Genomic DNA, 16,907 nt, shown 5'->3' on the forward strand with positions numbered 1-16,907 from the left:
TCTCTCTCTCTCTCTCTCTCTCTCTCTCTCTCTCCCTTCCCCCCTCCCCATGGATCATGGTATTAAGGTCTCAGCTACTGCTACAGTACCTGTCTGTATGCTACCATGTTCCTCACCATGATGATAATGGATTCACCCTCTAAAACTGTAAGCCTGCCCTAATTAAACACTTTCTTTTATAAGAGTTGCTTTGGTCATGGTGTCTCTTCACAGCCATAGAATGGTAGTGAAGACAATGGCCTTTATGTAATGCAAAGGTTTTCTGATACTTAATCATGAATCAATTTTTTTCATAAACTGATTTTAAGAGAACTATAATTAGAAAGGTAGAGGCCACGTCACTGTTTCATCAAACATTAAAGGATGCTTTTTCACTTTTGTAATTTAAACCTCACAATGCCTTAATGACAATATTTTGTACAATCACAAAGGGGGTCAGTTGTCTAATTTACTTGGGGTACACAATAAAATACTTAGTTGATGTGATTAAAATCAACTATATTTCTTATAAGAAAGACTCAAACAGCTGTGATTATCAAATTATTGATGTGACTATTATAATCGGATTTTTACATATTAACCTGGAAGGCTGGGACAATGCCTCAGCAGGTAAAGGGATTTGTTACCAAACCTGATGACCAGAGTTCAGTCCCTACACTCACATAGTGGAAAGAGAGAAATGACTTCTGAAAGTTGTCCTCTGACCTCCACACACATGCATAATGGTGTATACACATAAAGAAAGAAATGTAATCAAATATTACTATGAAAAGATAAATATTTTCATGTGTGTATGTGTGTATGCTAAAGATCAAACCCATAGCTCCTACATGCCCGGCAAGTATTACCACTACACTGTCCCCCAACACTAGCAGTGTTTTGGTGCAGATTACATTTATTTATTAAAGGGGCCACTCATGCAGTGACACACATGAGGAGGTCAGAGGACACTCGACGGGAGTTAATTGTCTTCCTCTACCATGTAGGTTCTAGGGGTCAAATTCACGTCATCAGGTTGTAAGCAGATGCCTTTATCTGCTAGGCCATCTTGCCAGCCCTACCCTCAGTATTTTGAAACAGGATATTACTCTTAGCTCATGCTGACCATCAACTTGCTAGATAGTTTAAGCTGGCCTTGAATTGGCAGTCCTCCTGTATCGACTTCTGAAGTGATAGGGTTGCAAGTATGCACCGCCATGCCTAGCCTAGGAGGATATTTTTTTGTAACTCTTTCCATATGATGGTAGGGTCCGATGTGACTTGTGCCATCCAGACCTCTTGTAGAGGCTGTTTGCTTGATGCAGTACTGTCAGTGGTGAGACCTTTGGGAGGTAGTTAGGTCTTGGGATCACCACTCTTATGGTTATGGCTTAATGGTTTTCTGAAAAATGTGGGTTAAGTGTCTAGAAACTGAGCTAGATGGCTCAAGAGTGGATAATGTTTTATAGGAGCTGGGCTTTTCCTGCAGCACTTGTTTGGTTCCCCCAAAGCGAACTGTTACAAGGCTGGAGTACCCCTTCATCCTTCTTCATATGTATCCACTTGCTGTTTTTATACCCGTTCTTGCCATGTGATGTCATCCACTGTAGGGTGGAGCCATGTGATGTCATCTACTGTGGGATGAAGCCATGTTATGTTCTCAGCAGATGTTTCCAGGCTATGGGCTAAATTAATCTCTTTTCTTTAAAATTTAATGTCAAATATTTTGTCATAGTGGCACAAGATGATTTAAGATATGATTATTTTTCAAATGAAAATGAGACCTAGCTAGTCACATTAGTAGAATATACTAACTTTTATTTTGATGATGACAGAAAGCCTTTTTATATAGTATGCAGAGACATTATTGGAGGGTCTACAATTAGCACATGTAGGTAAAATGTGTTTTTACATCAATATATTATGAGTACTTTAAAGAAAGGAATATTCTACATAAGTGATTCTTCTGAGGTTATTTTGAGGCAAGTCTATTTTTGTTGGAGATTGGTTCTAATGCTCTGATTCAATTGGGAATCTGTGTGTCCACATGCTAATGGTCCTTGTTCCCAGTTGGTTTTTGATCAATCAATAAAAATGCCAATGGCCAATGGCTGGGCACAGGGTGGGACCCTTAGAGTTGTGTGGGCTTGAGCACAGAGAGGAATAGGAGAAAATCTCCATGATTTGGGATAGAAGGATGGGATGCAGGAGCGACAGGAAATAAAGCCAACCAGCCATGTGAGACTTCGGGTAAATTGCCACTGGCCACTTCCCCAATTGGGCCTGGGGCAACAGGGGAAGGTTTAGGAGTGCACAGCCTCTGAGGTAGCCAAGGCATTTGTCTTTCACTCGAGGATCCAAAGATAGCTCCTGGGCAAGTGCGCATGTGCGATCCCCCCATGAGCCAAAGCAGTGTAGCAAAAACTTAACACTACACATTTTACCTACATGTGCTAATTGTAGACCCTCCAAGAATGTTTCTTTATACTATATAAAGAGGCTTTTTGTCCTCATCAAAAGTAAAAGTTAATTCATTCTACTAATGTGATAATTTTATGCTTAGCTTAACATACAGTTTAACCAAAAACCCATGACCATGGGGGTGGTACTGATAAAATATTTGATTCTAGATGTAAAACTAATAAAAGTAAGACACTACTGAGAAGAATAAATTAGAGGACACAGGAAATAGAATAAATGTAGATTACACACATTAGTGCTTTAAAGATAATGTCACTAAAATATTTCATCTCCCCCACTGAATCTGTAAACTGGCTTTAATACTAGTCAAAACTCAACAGAGACTGATGAACTTGCTCAGAATTCATTTGAGTGAGTAAAACCATGCAGATGGCTCAGGCAGAACTCAGGGATAGGAAGGCCGGGGGCATGGCTTGCCAGACAGATGTGTCTCAGGAAAACAAAGCTTACCTGAAGAACACGCTAATGGCTGTCATCAAAACAGTTGACATGTTGGTGTGGGAAAGATTATTGCATAAGGTTAGAGAAACCTTGTGCCAATAGAAATCTGGCATGTGATAGAATTAGTTTTATCAATCAGAGGCAGGAGAGCAGACTATTTAAATAAACGGTGTTTTCTATTGTCAGGGAGGCAAGTCCCAGGTGCTTAAGGAGGAAGTTATAAAACACATAGCTCCATGAGGGAAAACACCAGAAGCTTGAAGCACTGGATTGCACTGTTATCTCTCTCAGCCTTTTGTGGTGAAAATGTGTTGGGTTGTTTTTAGTGGATAAATGGTACTATATTCAAACAATGAATTTCTGTCATATGTGTGTAAGTAGATAATACAGAAGTAAGATTCAACTCTAATAAATCTCTGAACAGTGATGAGCATTAAAGCAAGTTGTAGAAGGTTGGATGGACACAGCAAAACCATTTATTTATGTATATAAAGCCTGGATGCATGCATGTATTATATATACATATATATGTATATATAATGTATATATGTGTGTGTGTGTATAATGTATACATACATGTATATATGCATTTAGCTCTGGTAGGGGGGCTTGAGACAAGGGTCCTTTATTCTCATGTTTCTGTGAAGTAAAGATTCAGAGCAGTTTAGCTGAGCACACTGGAGGCTAGTGAGGTTGTAATCCTGTGTCATCTAGGGCTGCTATTATTTGAAGACTTGGCTTGGGCTAGAGAATCCCATTCTAAGGCTGCTCACTAATGAGAGGGATACAGTTGTCAGTTGGAGGCATCAATTCTTCATATAGGCTTCTCCATAGGGCTACAGGCTTGTCCTCATGATGACCAGCTCTCCCCAGAGCTGGGTGTCCAAGAGAGCAAGACAGATAGAAGTCATTTATGACATAACCTCAGAAGGTGCACATCATTACTAGTACATTCTGCTAGTTGTGCGGGCCAGTCCTGACTTGGTATGAATGGGGCCACATGGTTGTATGAGTACCTACAGGTGAGAGAGCTGTCATGATGACATTTCTTAGAGTCTGGCTATCATAATATATATTTAGAAAGAATACTACATATGATACACATACATGTATGTGTGCATATGTACCTGCCCATATTCATGCAGTTGTGTGTATGTGTTTGTAGGTGGTTGTAATAAACACCAACTTCTAATCTCAGAATTGTGATTTCCTTTGGAGAAAGAAAAAAATCACCCTGGTTCAGTGTGGATAATAAAATAATAGCAAGGCTGGGATGAAGGGCAATGTCATTCATAAAAGAGATGGCAGTAACCTAGGCTAGACCTGTAGTAGTGGAGAGCTCAATGAATTAGAGATGTTTTTTTAAAATAAAATGAAAAACTTCAGTTACTGATTAGTAGGGGAGTACAGTTTCCAACATGAAGAAAACTCAGATACTAGGTAGTTTTCTTGCTTGGACAGGAGCTAAATAATGGTCTTAATTGAAAAAGTGCATGGTTAGAGAGGGAGATAAATTGTTTGGGGCTATGAGTTTGTCAATGCACCTATGGAAAGCTCATGTGTCCCACACAACTGATGGGAGCACTGGGATAGCACTGGCATTTGCACAGTAATTGAATTTGAAAAGATGTAAAATTGCTTGAGGAATATGCGAGCCTGAGAAGCCCAGATTCTGGGGCAGAGCACTTAGAAACTTTTGAGGAATGAATAAAGGAAGAACTGCATATGACTCCGAGTTAGGTCTAGACAGGCGCAGAGCCCACACCTTTGGTCCCAGCATTCAAGAGGCGGGGGCAAGCAGATCTTTGTAAGTTCGAGGCTAGCTTGGTCTACATAAGGAGTTCCATGCAAGTCAGGGCTATGTAGCAAGACCTTGTCTGAAAAAAAAAAAATGACAGACAGACAGACTAGAGAAGCATATTAAAGCTAAAGGAGAAAATGTTTTTACCAAATGAAGTAATCACGTCATGGAATGCTGCTAAAAGAAGCAAGCTAAGCACTGAAATCTCTACTAATTTCAGCATCCCAGACATCATATGTGATCTAAGAGAAAAATGGCTGTTGAGCCAGGCAAGTCAGTTCATGTCTGTGATGCTAGAGGAAGTGAAATAGTCAAACAGTGAAAACTAGATTGCCTTTGATACAACTGCAGTCTTCAGGGGCCTTGTCTGACCTTGCAAGAGTTTAATTTTCTTAGCTGTAAAAGAAAAACATAGGTTGTTGAAGAAGAACATATGATTCTTGTCTCCTGACATTAAAACCATGTCACTGCATCCCAGTTTTGAGATGTGTTAGTGTTGTCAAAAGTGGGCAATGTGTGCAGAGAACATAAGGGACAGAAATCATCTGTCACACAGTTCAGTTCCAGGGAACTCTGCAAATCCCACCCTACAAGCCCTGCCCCATCTACTGCTCCTTTCCACAGTGAGACCTTGGGACACACCACGGTCCTGTCCGTGAGGTGGTATTGATTTGTAGGGAAGATCTCCCTCATTCTTTTGAACACTAACCAAACTGTGATAAACTGTATCCATTTGCAGTGGTGGGTGGCTGATCGGTTGGTTAGTTTTTCCAGTCAAGATCTCCTATAAACCCATCCTGACTCAGAATTTGCTTAGTGGGAACCAATCCTCTCCCTACCTTGAGAGTTCTGGGATGATGTGTTGCAGGAAATATTAAAAAAACTCAAACTGGGCACGTTCCTACTCTTGGATCTCTGCCCTGGAGGCCTGGCCAGCCATGTACTTGCAGGTAATGGCCGACCTGTTTGTATCTCGTAGAGACTCTTTTGACTCAGTACTTCAAGAACCAAGCTCACTAGGTTCCCACTGGCGGGTGGTTACCACACCAGCCCCATGTTTCAAATCCTCCACGGCCTTTGTGGTGCACATCTGGCAAGCTCATGCTTTGTCGCCATATCTTTCTCTCTTGAACCCAGGTGAGCCACCACTTGAAGGAAAATGCCACACAGACTTAGTTATAACAGTAACTCAATCGCTGGGTGCAACAACTAAAATCCTAATATAATAAGCCTTATTAAATCTAAATCTTCTGGTGGCAAATCCTGACAGACCCGCCATTAAAACTGGGAGACACTCGTAATTCATCTTGTCCTCACACTATCCCCATCCAAAAGAGCCTAACTCTCTCCTGCTTCCTCTCTTCCACTGTCCAACCCAGAAGTCCCTCCTACTCACCCAGTGATTGGGTCCTTTATTAATTAGGGGATTAGTTCACAAGAATAGCACCAGGCCCATCCACAACAATTACGTACCACTACTCAAGGCTGAGGGGGTGAGGGAGAACAAGGAGGCAGGTGTTTTATAAGCATTTAGGCTTAAACATTTGACCAAATGATAACGTGTGTATTACCCTTCCTTCCTCTTCCCTCTTGCCTACCCCACCCCACCCCCAGTCCCCTCATCCCACTCCACCCCTCCACCTTGACCCACAGGGGGTTGCTCTGTTCCCGGCCTACTCATAGCCTCAATGTCAGGAGTACCTGTACTTCTATCCTTAGCCTGTAGAATTCCAGATATTCTGGTTTATGCTTAAAGCCCTTGTCACACTAAGTTTGGCTCTAAGTGTTTATAGTGGCAACCTTGTGACTTCTAAGCCGCTTTGAAGCAACGCTCTTGGTGAACATGCTTGTTTATTTTTATTTTATCAATATGGAAGTCAAAGCAAAGGCTACTGCTTTGTGAGCTGGACAGTGGTGGCGCACGCCTTTAGTCCCAGCACTTGGGAGGCAGAGGGAGGCGGATTTCTGGGTTCTAGGCCAGCCTGGTCTACAGAGTGAGTTCCAGGACAGCCAGAGCTACACAGAGAAGCCCTGTCTCAAAAAAAAAAAAAAAAAAAAAAAAAAAAGAAAGAAAGAAAGAAAGAAAGAAAGAAAGAAAGAGAAGAGAAGAGAAGAGAAGAGAAGAGAAGAGAAGAGAAGAGAAGAGAAGAGAAGAGAAAAAGAAAAGAAAAGGTTACTTTGTGGGACTTACACTTGAACAGAGTATCTCTATAGTAGTGGGTGCTGTAGCCCTCCTTGTAAATCCCATTTTACATCCCGATCGATCATAGCCTCCCTCCGTCATCTCCTCCCAGTCTCGCCTTACAACCATACCCTCCACCCCTCATTACCTGTCTTCTCCTCAGAGAAAGGGAAGCCCTGCTTCAGTACCACCCCACCTTCAGATGTTCATTGGAGGCTAAGCGCATCCTCTCCCACTGAGGCCCAAATGGCAGGCAACAGTGTCAGAGACAGCCCCCACCCCAGTGTTAGGGAATCCACATGAATAACCAGCTGCACATCTGCTACAAATGTGCTGTGGGCCTAGGTCCAGCCCCTGTATGCTCTCTGGTTGGTGGTTCAGTCTCTGAGAGCCTCTGTGGGCCTCTTGACCTATTGTTAAAGTTGACAACCTTTGGTGATTGCCCTTGTAGGCTGTTAACTCTAACATTTGCATTGTACTCCAACAGAGGAGGAAGGCCCAGGGATTCTTTTAAAAGGCAGTGATATAATGAAGGTTTGTGTATTCCATGCAGAGTTGTTGCTCAAAGCTTTTCTATTTCTTTCCTTCCAAAGGCTTCATATTTAAAGGAAAACGTTAAGCCAGATGCAAAGATCTTCATTCCCCCTGTAGACTCTGTCTCAGCTATTTTAAAGACAGTAACCTCTAGGCGTTTATTTGTGAAACTGATGGTTTAATGAAATGCTCCGAGCCTTAGCTCAAAGAATGCTATCTTTTATTTAAATTCCCTTCTGCCTCCTTTAGAGATCTGTGGTTAGCTTGTCTTTTGCATAACAGAAAGAGGATAATTGCAATAAAGATGCCAAGTGAATATGTTAATCACTTAATTTACTGTCATTGCTGTCTGTGGATGAAATCTACAAGTTTACATACCAGAGGCTCGGAATGATGGGTTAAGGATTCTTTCTGAAAATGAAAATATAATCTTTTCAAATGTGTCTAGATGTTGCAAATATGTGCTGGTGTTGGTATTGGGTGGTTTTTTTGTTTGTTTGACTTGTGCCTGGGAAAGCAGACTCTACTCTGTGTGGATTGGTCTGATGCTGATGGAATTTTAACACTAAACACTGGATCCTTGAGACTAGTGCCCTGGAACAGATGTACCCACGTAATGTACCCAGTGACTTTACTCCCCAAGTTATCCCTGATTGATGAATAAAGATGCCTACAGCCTATAGCTGGGAGAATTGAGATAGGCAGGATCTGGGGTTTCCAGGCTTTGGGTCTGGGGAGGAAGAGAGAGAAGAAGATGGAGAGAGGAGAAGATGCCATGAGTTAGAATCATAAAATAACAGCTGGCCAATTGAACTTAAGAGCAGCCCAAATGGAGCATGGCAAGTCCTGTTGTGCGGTGTTTGATAGGGAAAGCGACATGATGGCACAGAGGGTATGTATCTGCCCAGCTCGAGTACTGATCAAGACTTACTGTAAATATAAAGGTTGTGTGTCTTTTACCCAAGAACTGAATGGTCAAAGATGGGATAGAAACTCCAATTGAGATTAAACATTTTCTACAGTACTACTCTTTTGAGTGTGTACTCGTTTTTGTTTTTTTTTTTTAGCTCTCTATGTCAAATCTCAGATGTATCTGTGCCTGTGAACTATGAACTCTAATGGTGCTCTCTGCCCTGCACAATGTGTCTGTGGCCACCATTTTCAGAAATCTGGCCATCACGCAGCATCAGCCAGCCATCCCAGCTAAAGGGAAACAGATGGCCGCGGGCAGCTTTGCAACTTCCCAGCAGGAGGAAGCTTCTAGACTCAAGGAGAAGAGTCAGCCAGGTCCAGATCAGCTGGCTGAGATGAAGGACGGACCAGGGAGCTGAACAAGCCTTGCTAGCTAGAGACATCAGGGCCTGTGTGACAGTGTTCACGAGCGGGAGCTGTGAATAACAGCCAGATCCAGGTTGTCTGGTTAAATGAAGAACAGACAGACCATCGCAGGCAGCCATCCTTGGGATGGCTCATCAGCTGGGATTGTGGGACAATGGTCCTGAGGAGGGGGCCGAGAGGAAATCTTGTGCCTGTGAGCCTGGCTAAAGTCTACTGCACAAGAGAGACTAGAAAAACTTCCTCAGAAGTTTTTTTTTTTTTTTTTTTTTTTTTTTTTAACCAGAAAGCATAAAATGAACGAACCTCAGCCTCCAGCTGGAATCCCTACTACATAGATACTCCAAAGAAGAAAGATCCCCTAGGAAGTAGCCCCACAGTAAAGGATTCTCTACTTCTGTCTTGAAAGAGTTGTGCAGTGCTCAGCAACACAAAATTAAGGCTAGACAGTCAGTGACTAAAATTACCTAGCCATGGAGTGTCAGGAGGCCATCCCCCAACTCAGCCTACAGAGACCCAGAGATGACAGAGATGACAAAAAAGTCATCAGCTGGTGTTCAAATGGCAGATCTGACTATGACCCTTACCTCCAGGAGGGAAAGGAAAATGTGTTAACATGAAAACAGGGATGAGACTGTAAGAAAACACAAATTAATTTTCTGGAGATGTGTGGGTTTTTTTTTTTTTTTTTTTTTACATCTGAAATTTAAAATCCATACCGAGCCAGGAGGTGGTGGCGTGCACCTTTAATCCAAGGACTGGGGAGGAAGAGACAGGCAGATTTCTGAGTGCAAAGCCAGCCTGGTCTACAGAGCAAGTTTCAGGACAACCAAGGCTAAACAGAGAAGCCCTGGTTCAAAAACCCAATAATTAGTTAATTAATTAAAATAAAAACCATACAGGAGGAATTAACAAGAGGGTAGATTCTAGCCCGACGTTGGTGGTGCACGACTTTGATCCCAGCACTTGAGAGGCAGAGGCAGGTGGATTTCTGAGTTCGAGGCCAGCCTGGTCTACAGAGTGAGTTCCAGGACAGCCAGGGCTACACAGAGAAACCCTGTCTTGAAAAACCAAAAAGAGAGAGAGAGAGAGAGAGAGAGAGAGAGAGAGAGAGAGAGAGAGAGAGAGAGTAGATTCTATAGAAGAAAACATCTGTGACAAGGAACTAAATAGTGCTTAAACTGACCCAGAAGCTGAGCGGGAAGGATATGAAGTATATGAAGAAGGTTCAGCAGGTGTCGGTCGAGACAGTATACCACGTGATTGAGCATTAGCATAGTTAGGGCTTTCAGGAAGAGGGGTGGGAGACAAAGAAAATTAGTGGTCAGATTTTCTCCAAATTTGGTGAATGCTATGAGTGCACAGATCTAAGACATGCACCCATTTCTAGGTAGAACAATCACAAAGGAAAACAAGTGATGTCACAACCAAACCATTGAAAACCATGCTGACCAGAGACCATAACGAGCACACGAGGAATACGGATGGGTCACACATAGAAGAATAAAGATACGATAAGCCCAAACTCCTTATTCCATGTAAGACAAGATGATGGAGTTAATTCTTCCAAAAGTGCCAAAACGGGAAAAAAAAAATCTGCCAGCTAGATTTTTCTCTTACATACTAAAAATATCTCTCAGAAATCAAGGGACAGTGACTTTCTCAAACATACAAAAATGGGGAGAACTCATTGGCAGTGCATTTGTGCAACAATGATGTTTAGGGTGGTTCTTCAGACAGAAAGGAAGCCACAGCTCGGAACATTAGTGCTTTGTGAACAGTAACTTTAGTACTTAGAGAATAATGTGTGCTCTGTTCAGTACAGGCACAAAGATTTCCCAAATACCGACTGCAGGTGGCCGAATCTACCACGGACGGATGCTAGCTATGCCACAAGAACATTCTAGTTATCGTAGAGGCTTCATTGATAATAGCTAAAAACAAAAATAACCCACTTTCTGTTAACAGTCGTGAAGAGAAATTGCAGTAGCTCTGTGGGTCAGAATAGGACCTGGGAGGATGAAGAAGTTGAGGGTGGACCTGTTACTTTGTATGCTAACCTAGAATTTTTAAGAATACTGCTCAGTGATACAAACGAATGAACTACCATTGCATATAGCATGGATGTGTCTCATAACCATGCCAAGGGAAAGCCACCATATACAAAGAGTTGCCAGTCTTAGAGCACTAGTAACACTTTGTAATATTACAAAATCAGATACAGTAGCTCTAAAAAGCAGACCCAAAGTGTCTAGGGATTTGCAAGGGTGGGGCTGAGGGAGTCTGAAGGAATCATGGGGATGCTCTTGAGACATGTCTTTTGAAAATAAGAATTGTGCTGGGCAGTGGTGGCTCATGCCTTTAATCCCAGCACTTGGGAGGCAGAGGCAGGCGGATTTCTGAGTTCGAGGCCAGCCTGGTCTACAGAGTGAGTTCCAGGACAGCCAGGGCTACACAGAGAAACCCTGTCTCGAAAAAACAAAAAGAGAAAAGAAAAAGGAAAAGAAGGAGTCTTGGGGTTTGTTGTTGAGACAGACTAGGAACTCGGGTGTGAGTAACAGCTCTGGTAAGCCCTATGCTTTCAGAATCTCCGAAAGTTTCTCCTGATCTAATTTGGAGGAGTGTGATGCTACTGAGAACAACAGAGGAGCCTTTTGATTTTTTTCGTTTTTTTATTTAGTTTTTTTTGTATTTTTGTTTTTCTCAAGGCAGAGTTTCTCTATGTAGCCCTGGCTGTCCTGGAACTCACTCTGTAGACCAGGCTGGCCTCGAACTCAGAAATCCGCCTGCCTCTGCCTCCTAAGTGCTGGGATTAAAAGCGTGCGCCACCACCGCCCACTTTAAAGTGAGCTTGTTAGCGCTTTAGTGGTCAGTCAGTGCACTGTTAAGAGTGGCTTGTTTCCTTTCTTCTTTACAACATTCTGAGAATTAGGAGCCCACTCTCTATGTAGAAAAAAAGATATGAGCAGCATTCCTCATTTCCCTTTCTCTTTCTTCCGCAGTTTAGATGCACAGAGCCTTAGTGAAATGATTCTCAGAAAACCTTTTCTAAGAATAATTTTCAGATAATTTTTAAAGCAATATTTTCAGCCACAAACCTCACATTAGTAGCTAAACACTCAAAGTTGATGCTAGCCCTAGAAGGGAAGGCTTCGGAGTAAAAACTGGGGTTGGGTCTTGGCTCAGGATCTTTGAGAAATTGTGTAACTTCTTGGACTTCACATCCCTTTTTCCCAGATGGGACCAGCCATACCAAGAGCCCCCTGTGTTGTAGTCCACAAAAGCCTCTCTCTGGCCCACTCAGGAGACAGCCCCTTGTGCATTTTTCCATATCTGAAAAAAAAAATTAGTCCACTGCTCTGTTTGATCTTGAATGAGATTAACTCTAAAAATTCTTGTTCTTAAACCTTCTTTAAAAACATTTTAAGTCACACTAAGGTTAGTATATTGCCACCACAGGTAGGAAAAATGATGATGAGACTTTTACTTACAATAAAATCTAACTGTCGCATGCTTGTGGGTCTTTTCTTGCAGACGTGACGGTTGTTTACCAAAATGGCTTACCAGTGATATCTGTGAGGCTCCCTTCTCGGCGCGAGCGCTGCCAATTCACACTCAAGCCTATCTCCGACTCAGTCGGTGTGTTTCTGCGACAACTGCAAGAGGAGGATCGGGGAATCGACAGGGTCGCGATCTACTCACCAGGTACAGTCAGACTCCCTTTTAATTCTCACCACCTCCTCGTGCCTGACCCCAAGAGTCTCCGTACAAAAGAAGATTGTTGGAGCTGGTGAGATGGCTCAGCGGGTAAGAGCACTGACTGCTCTTCCGAAGGTCCTGAGTTCAAATCCCAGCAACCACATGGTGGCTCACAACCGCCTGTAATGAGATCTGATACCCTCTTCTGATGCGTCTGACAGCTACAGTGTACTTAGATATAATAATAAATAAATCTTAAAAAAAGAAGACGAAGAATATTGTCCTGTTAACAAGTGTGGAATACAAAGCCCTTTCCGCCCCAGTGGTCCTCGGGACTGTTCCTGTCAGCCGCTGTGTGCCCACAGGGAGTCTCATTCAAAAACAGCTCTTGTCGAATGTCACCACAAGGACAGACAGGCAATCACATTTCACATCCTTGAGGCCTCTTATCATTACCGTAGGTGCAGAATATGGTTTTTTACGGCAATTGAGCCCTCAAATGTTTACCAAAATAGAGTCTATGATTTGAGAGTGTACAATAAGACACTAAAACCTCTTATTTGATGTAACATCTGTTTATTTAAGTGCCAAAAAAAAAAAAGAAAAAGAAAAGAAAACTGTTTTCGCTTTGACTTAGAAAAGTCTTTCAAACCTACATAAAGATTGAGACCAGTGAGGGTCACTGCCGGCCAACTTCTGTCCTTTTAACTGTGTGCTTTTTTTTTTTTTTTTTTGGTTTTTTGAGACTGGGTTTCTCTGTATAGCCCTGGCTGTCCTGGAACTCACTCTGTAGACCAGGCTGGCCTCAAACTCAGAAATCCACCTGCCTCTGCCTCCCAAGTGCTGGGATTAAAGGCGAGCGCCACCACTGCCCAGCTGCCTGTGTGCTTTAAACACCCCAGAGTCATCTAGTCTCATCCTTGGTAGAGCTATTTGCTCCCTATCTCATCTTTTCCCTGCTGAGTACCAAGAGATTGAGAGCCATGTAGGTCACTCACCAGCTTCTGAGGTAAAGGCCGGCACCCCACCCCTCTGCGGGTGAGTCCGGATTCCAGTGGAACCCCATGGGTCTGTCTGTCTGTGACCAACAGTTACCCAATGTGTTCCCACAGCTTCAGGAGAAATGACTAGGCCCAAAGAGCATCAGTTATACACCTTATCTCTGCCCAGCATAGGCCTGGGGTGAGGCAAAGGTAACAGACTAGAAGAGATGAGAGCACTTTAAAGGCATTTGAGATTTGGGGATTCATGTTGTGTTTTGGGGTTGTTTTTTTTTTTTTTTTTTTTTTTTTTTTTTTTTTTTCTGATCATTCTTAAATAATTACAGGCCCATGACAGGTTTTATTTAACTTGTTCACAGATGGCGTTCGAGTGGCTGCCTCCACGGGGATAGACCTCCTGCTCCTCGATGACTTTAAGCTTGTCATTAATGACTTAACGTACCACGTGCGGCCACCAAAGAGAGGTGAGAACAGCTTTAATGAGGTTTTGTTAATGCGGGAAGACCTTTGGGAAGAACGTAGGCTTTCCATGAGTGGCCTGGAGGGGCAGACAACACGATGTCCTCCCATGCTGTACATCGGAACTGTTCTGGTTCAGTGCTCCTGAGCGCCTGGCTAGGCACACCTTCAGCGCTGGAATTCCACCTCAGTACTGAGTGCCAGCTCGTTCCATTTCACTTACCTGAGTGTCCTAACCGTAAGCTCCTTTCTGACCCGTTTGTTTCTCTTTAAATATTTTTGTATTATAATTGTGTGTGTGTGTGTGTGTGTGTATGTGTGTGTGTGTGTATGTGAGGTGTGTGTATTTACCATTGCACACTTGTAAAGGATAACTCTTGGCTATGCATGCCTTCAGTGCTGGAATTCCACCTCAGTACTGAGTGCCTACTCATTCCATTTCACTTACCTGAGTGTCCTAACCGTAAGCTCCTTCATGACCCATTTTTTTCTCTTTAAATATTTTTTTATTATAATTGTGTGTGTGTATGTATGTGAGGTGTGTGTACTTACCATTGCACACTTGTAAAGGACAACTCTTGGGATTCAGTTCTTTCCCTCTACCACGAAAGTACCTTGTTGTTTATAAAACAAAATCCCAAACATTCTATTTACCCAATGAAGACTCGGGAGCCAGACACTGTGGTGAAAGCCTGCTAGCTCAGAGAGGCCGAGGAAGCACCCAGCTGACTCCCCTGCTCCGCCATTGTGCCGGAAGGAAGAGGGGCGCTTTCTCCTTCTCCACACTGTCTTCAATACCCTCCAACCCAGTGTCCGCCTCTCCACTTATGCTCCACCCCTGTGGCTGGCGGCTTGCTCTGCCTTTTGACCTAGGGTTGATTTTATTTAGTCCTGTTTACAGGAAGCTCTTGGATTAAAGGTGTGTGCCAAGGGCTGAGCAATGCATCTAGAAATGGGGATTTCAGTAAATAACACAGTCTCAAGGTTCACAATGTGATCAAATACCTTGCAACAGTCCCTCAGACTGAACTCTGGTCCTCAGACTTGGCAGCGGGCACCTTCACCCACTAACCCACTAAGAATGCTCACCAGCCTTTTGGTTTCTTGCACAAGGATCTCTGTTGGCTTACCGTTCCAGAGGAACACAGTCCGTCGTGACAGAGACATAGGACTCTTATACACTAAACTAATATGAAGGAAATCTTTATGTTTAAATAAAGGATTTCTCTGTTCTGTTAAACACTGTGCTAGGTGTTAGTCATTTTTCTTTCTTTGATGGTTTACATTCAGCAGTCTGAAGTCAGTCATTGTACACACATTCCTTGGCTTCTAGTGGGGTCAGTAAGTGCACTGGAGTTGTTAATACAAATTGTATTTGATAAACCCGACTTACAAAAAGTACGTCTAAGTTTGCCTCAAGCATATGCAAAACTTAAATACATCACATATGACTGAACAAAATCATCTCACACAAAGCCTGCTTTATTATAAAATGCTGATAATTTCATGTACCACACACAGCCAGGTACTTTTTAGACATAATTAAAAGCACATATGGAAAATGCAATGTCAAACAAAAGACAAATGAGCAAAACCCACTAGCAACCTGCATAGCATATGATAGACTACACTGTCATGTAAAACTCCGTACTAGGCTATTGATTGATTATCTCTGTGGTCCTATGGCTGAATGGATCAGCAATTGGCAGGCTCTGCCAGACATCATCAACATGAAAAAAGATTGGATCTCAAGATAGGAATCCAGATTCCTACTGAGTGCATAGTGCTGTCTCTCCACTACCAATCAAAATGCTCTGAGTCCTACGGCCACCTAGAATCCTTAAGAACTTCTGACAAACACATACTTACTTATTTATGGGGGAGGGAAAGTGAGGTGCTCAACTTGGGTACGAATTTTAAGAGGGCACCAAAATACCCACTAGTCAAGGTAATATTTTAATGGTCTGTTTTTTATACACACATACATAAAATGCGTGCTTCAGTATTGCTGGTTTTTCTGTTCATCTCCAGCTCCAGTGTAACTCTGCCCAGCGTTGATGCTCAGCAACCCTCTGAAATGGCATTGCTTCTTGTGTCTCTTTGGGCCATTTTTCTCTCTTTGCCTGAGATAATTGTCATTTCCCCTTCCACAATCACTGCTCCCTACACTGACTTCCTAGGCCAGCAGTTCTCAGCTCCCTTACACTGTGACTCTTTAGCACAGTCCCTACATGGTGCTGAACCACCATGTGGTTGCTGGGATTTGAACTCAGGACCTTCGGAAGAGCAATCAGTGCTCTTAACCACTGAGCCATCTCTCCAGCCCCTGTTGTTGTGAGTCTTAATGTGAATGTCTAATATGCGATCCCTAAAGAGGTCGAGACCCATGGTCCTAGGCCATCTCTTTTTAATCCTACTCTTTAAGAACTTTACTAAAGCTAAGCAGTAGTGGCACACACCTTTAATCCCAGTGCTTAGGAGGCAGAGGCAGGCTGATCTCTGTGAGTTCAAGGCCAGCCTTGTCTACAGAGTAAGTTCCAGGGGCTACACAAAGAAACCCTGTCTCGGGGAAAAAAAAAACAAAAAAACCTGGATATATCAAAGAAGAAGTTGAAAGCAGAAGCCTGAGTTTAAACACCCCCAATACGGTCCATGTCAGCCTTACCAGATCAGATCACCCCCGCACCCCTGGCATGGCCCCTTTCTCCCCACTCCTTCCTCTCCTGCATTTTCTCATGTTAAAGTCATCATGTCAGCTTGCCCGTGATGCCCTAAAGGATCCTATTCGTCCTTTCTCTGGCTCCAAGCAAACTGAAGGAGATTAGCCTCTGAATTCTTGTTTTTTCTCGGTAAACACCTTCTGAGAGGGTGGGCTCTGTGACTCAGTGATCCTTCTGTGATGAAGGAATTAAGGAACCAAATGGGGAGCATTTTCATCACTCAGAGGCCAGATTCTCTTGTCTAATGACAGGGAAAGAAAGAAAGAGGGGGGGGG

At 43.0% G+C, this 16,907-nt stretch overlaps 1 protein-coding gene across 2 annotated transcripts in view; it reads left to right on the forward strand.

Moving 5' to 3' along the window:
* Positions 1-16,907, forward strand: part of Mcu (mitochondrial calcium uniporter) — a 170,693-nt gene that overhangs the window by 136,815 nt on the left and 16,971 nt on the right. For both annotated transcript variants that reach the window (XM_031348337.1, XM_031348338.1), the window contains exons 3-4: positions 12,288-12,458; positions 13,813-13,917. In XM_031348337.1, the coding sequence (XP_031204197.1) occupies positions 12,288-12,458; positions 13,813-13,917 (276 nt within the window). The remainder of the gene's footprint in view (positions 1-12,287; positions 12,459-13,812; positions 13,918-16,907) is intronic.

The sequence above is a fragment of the Mastomys coucha genome, unplaced genomic scaffold (genome assembly GCF_008632895.1).
Source record: "Mastomys coucha isolate ucsf_1 unplaced genomic scaffold, UCSF_Mcou_1 pScaffold3, whole genome shotgun sequence".
NCBI lineage: Eukaryota > Metazoa > Chordata > Mammalia > Rodentia > Muridae > Mastomys > Mastomys coucha.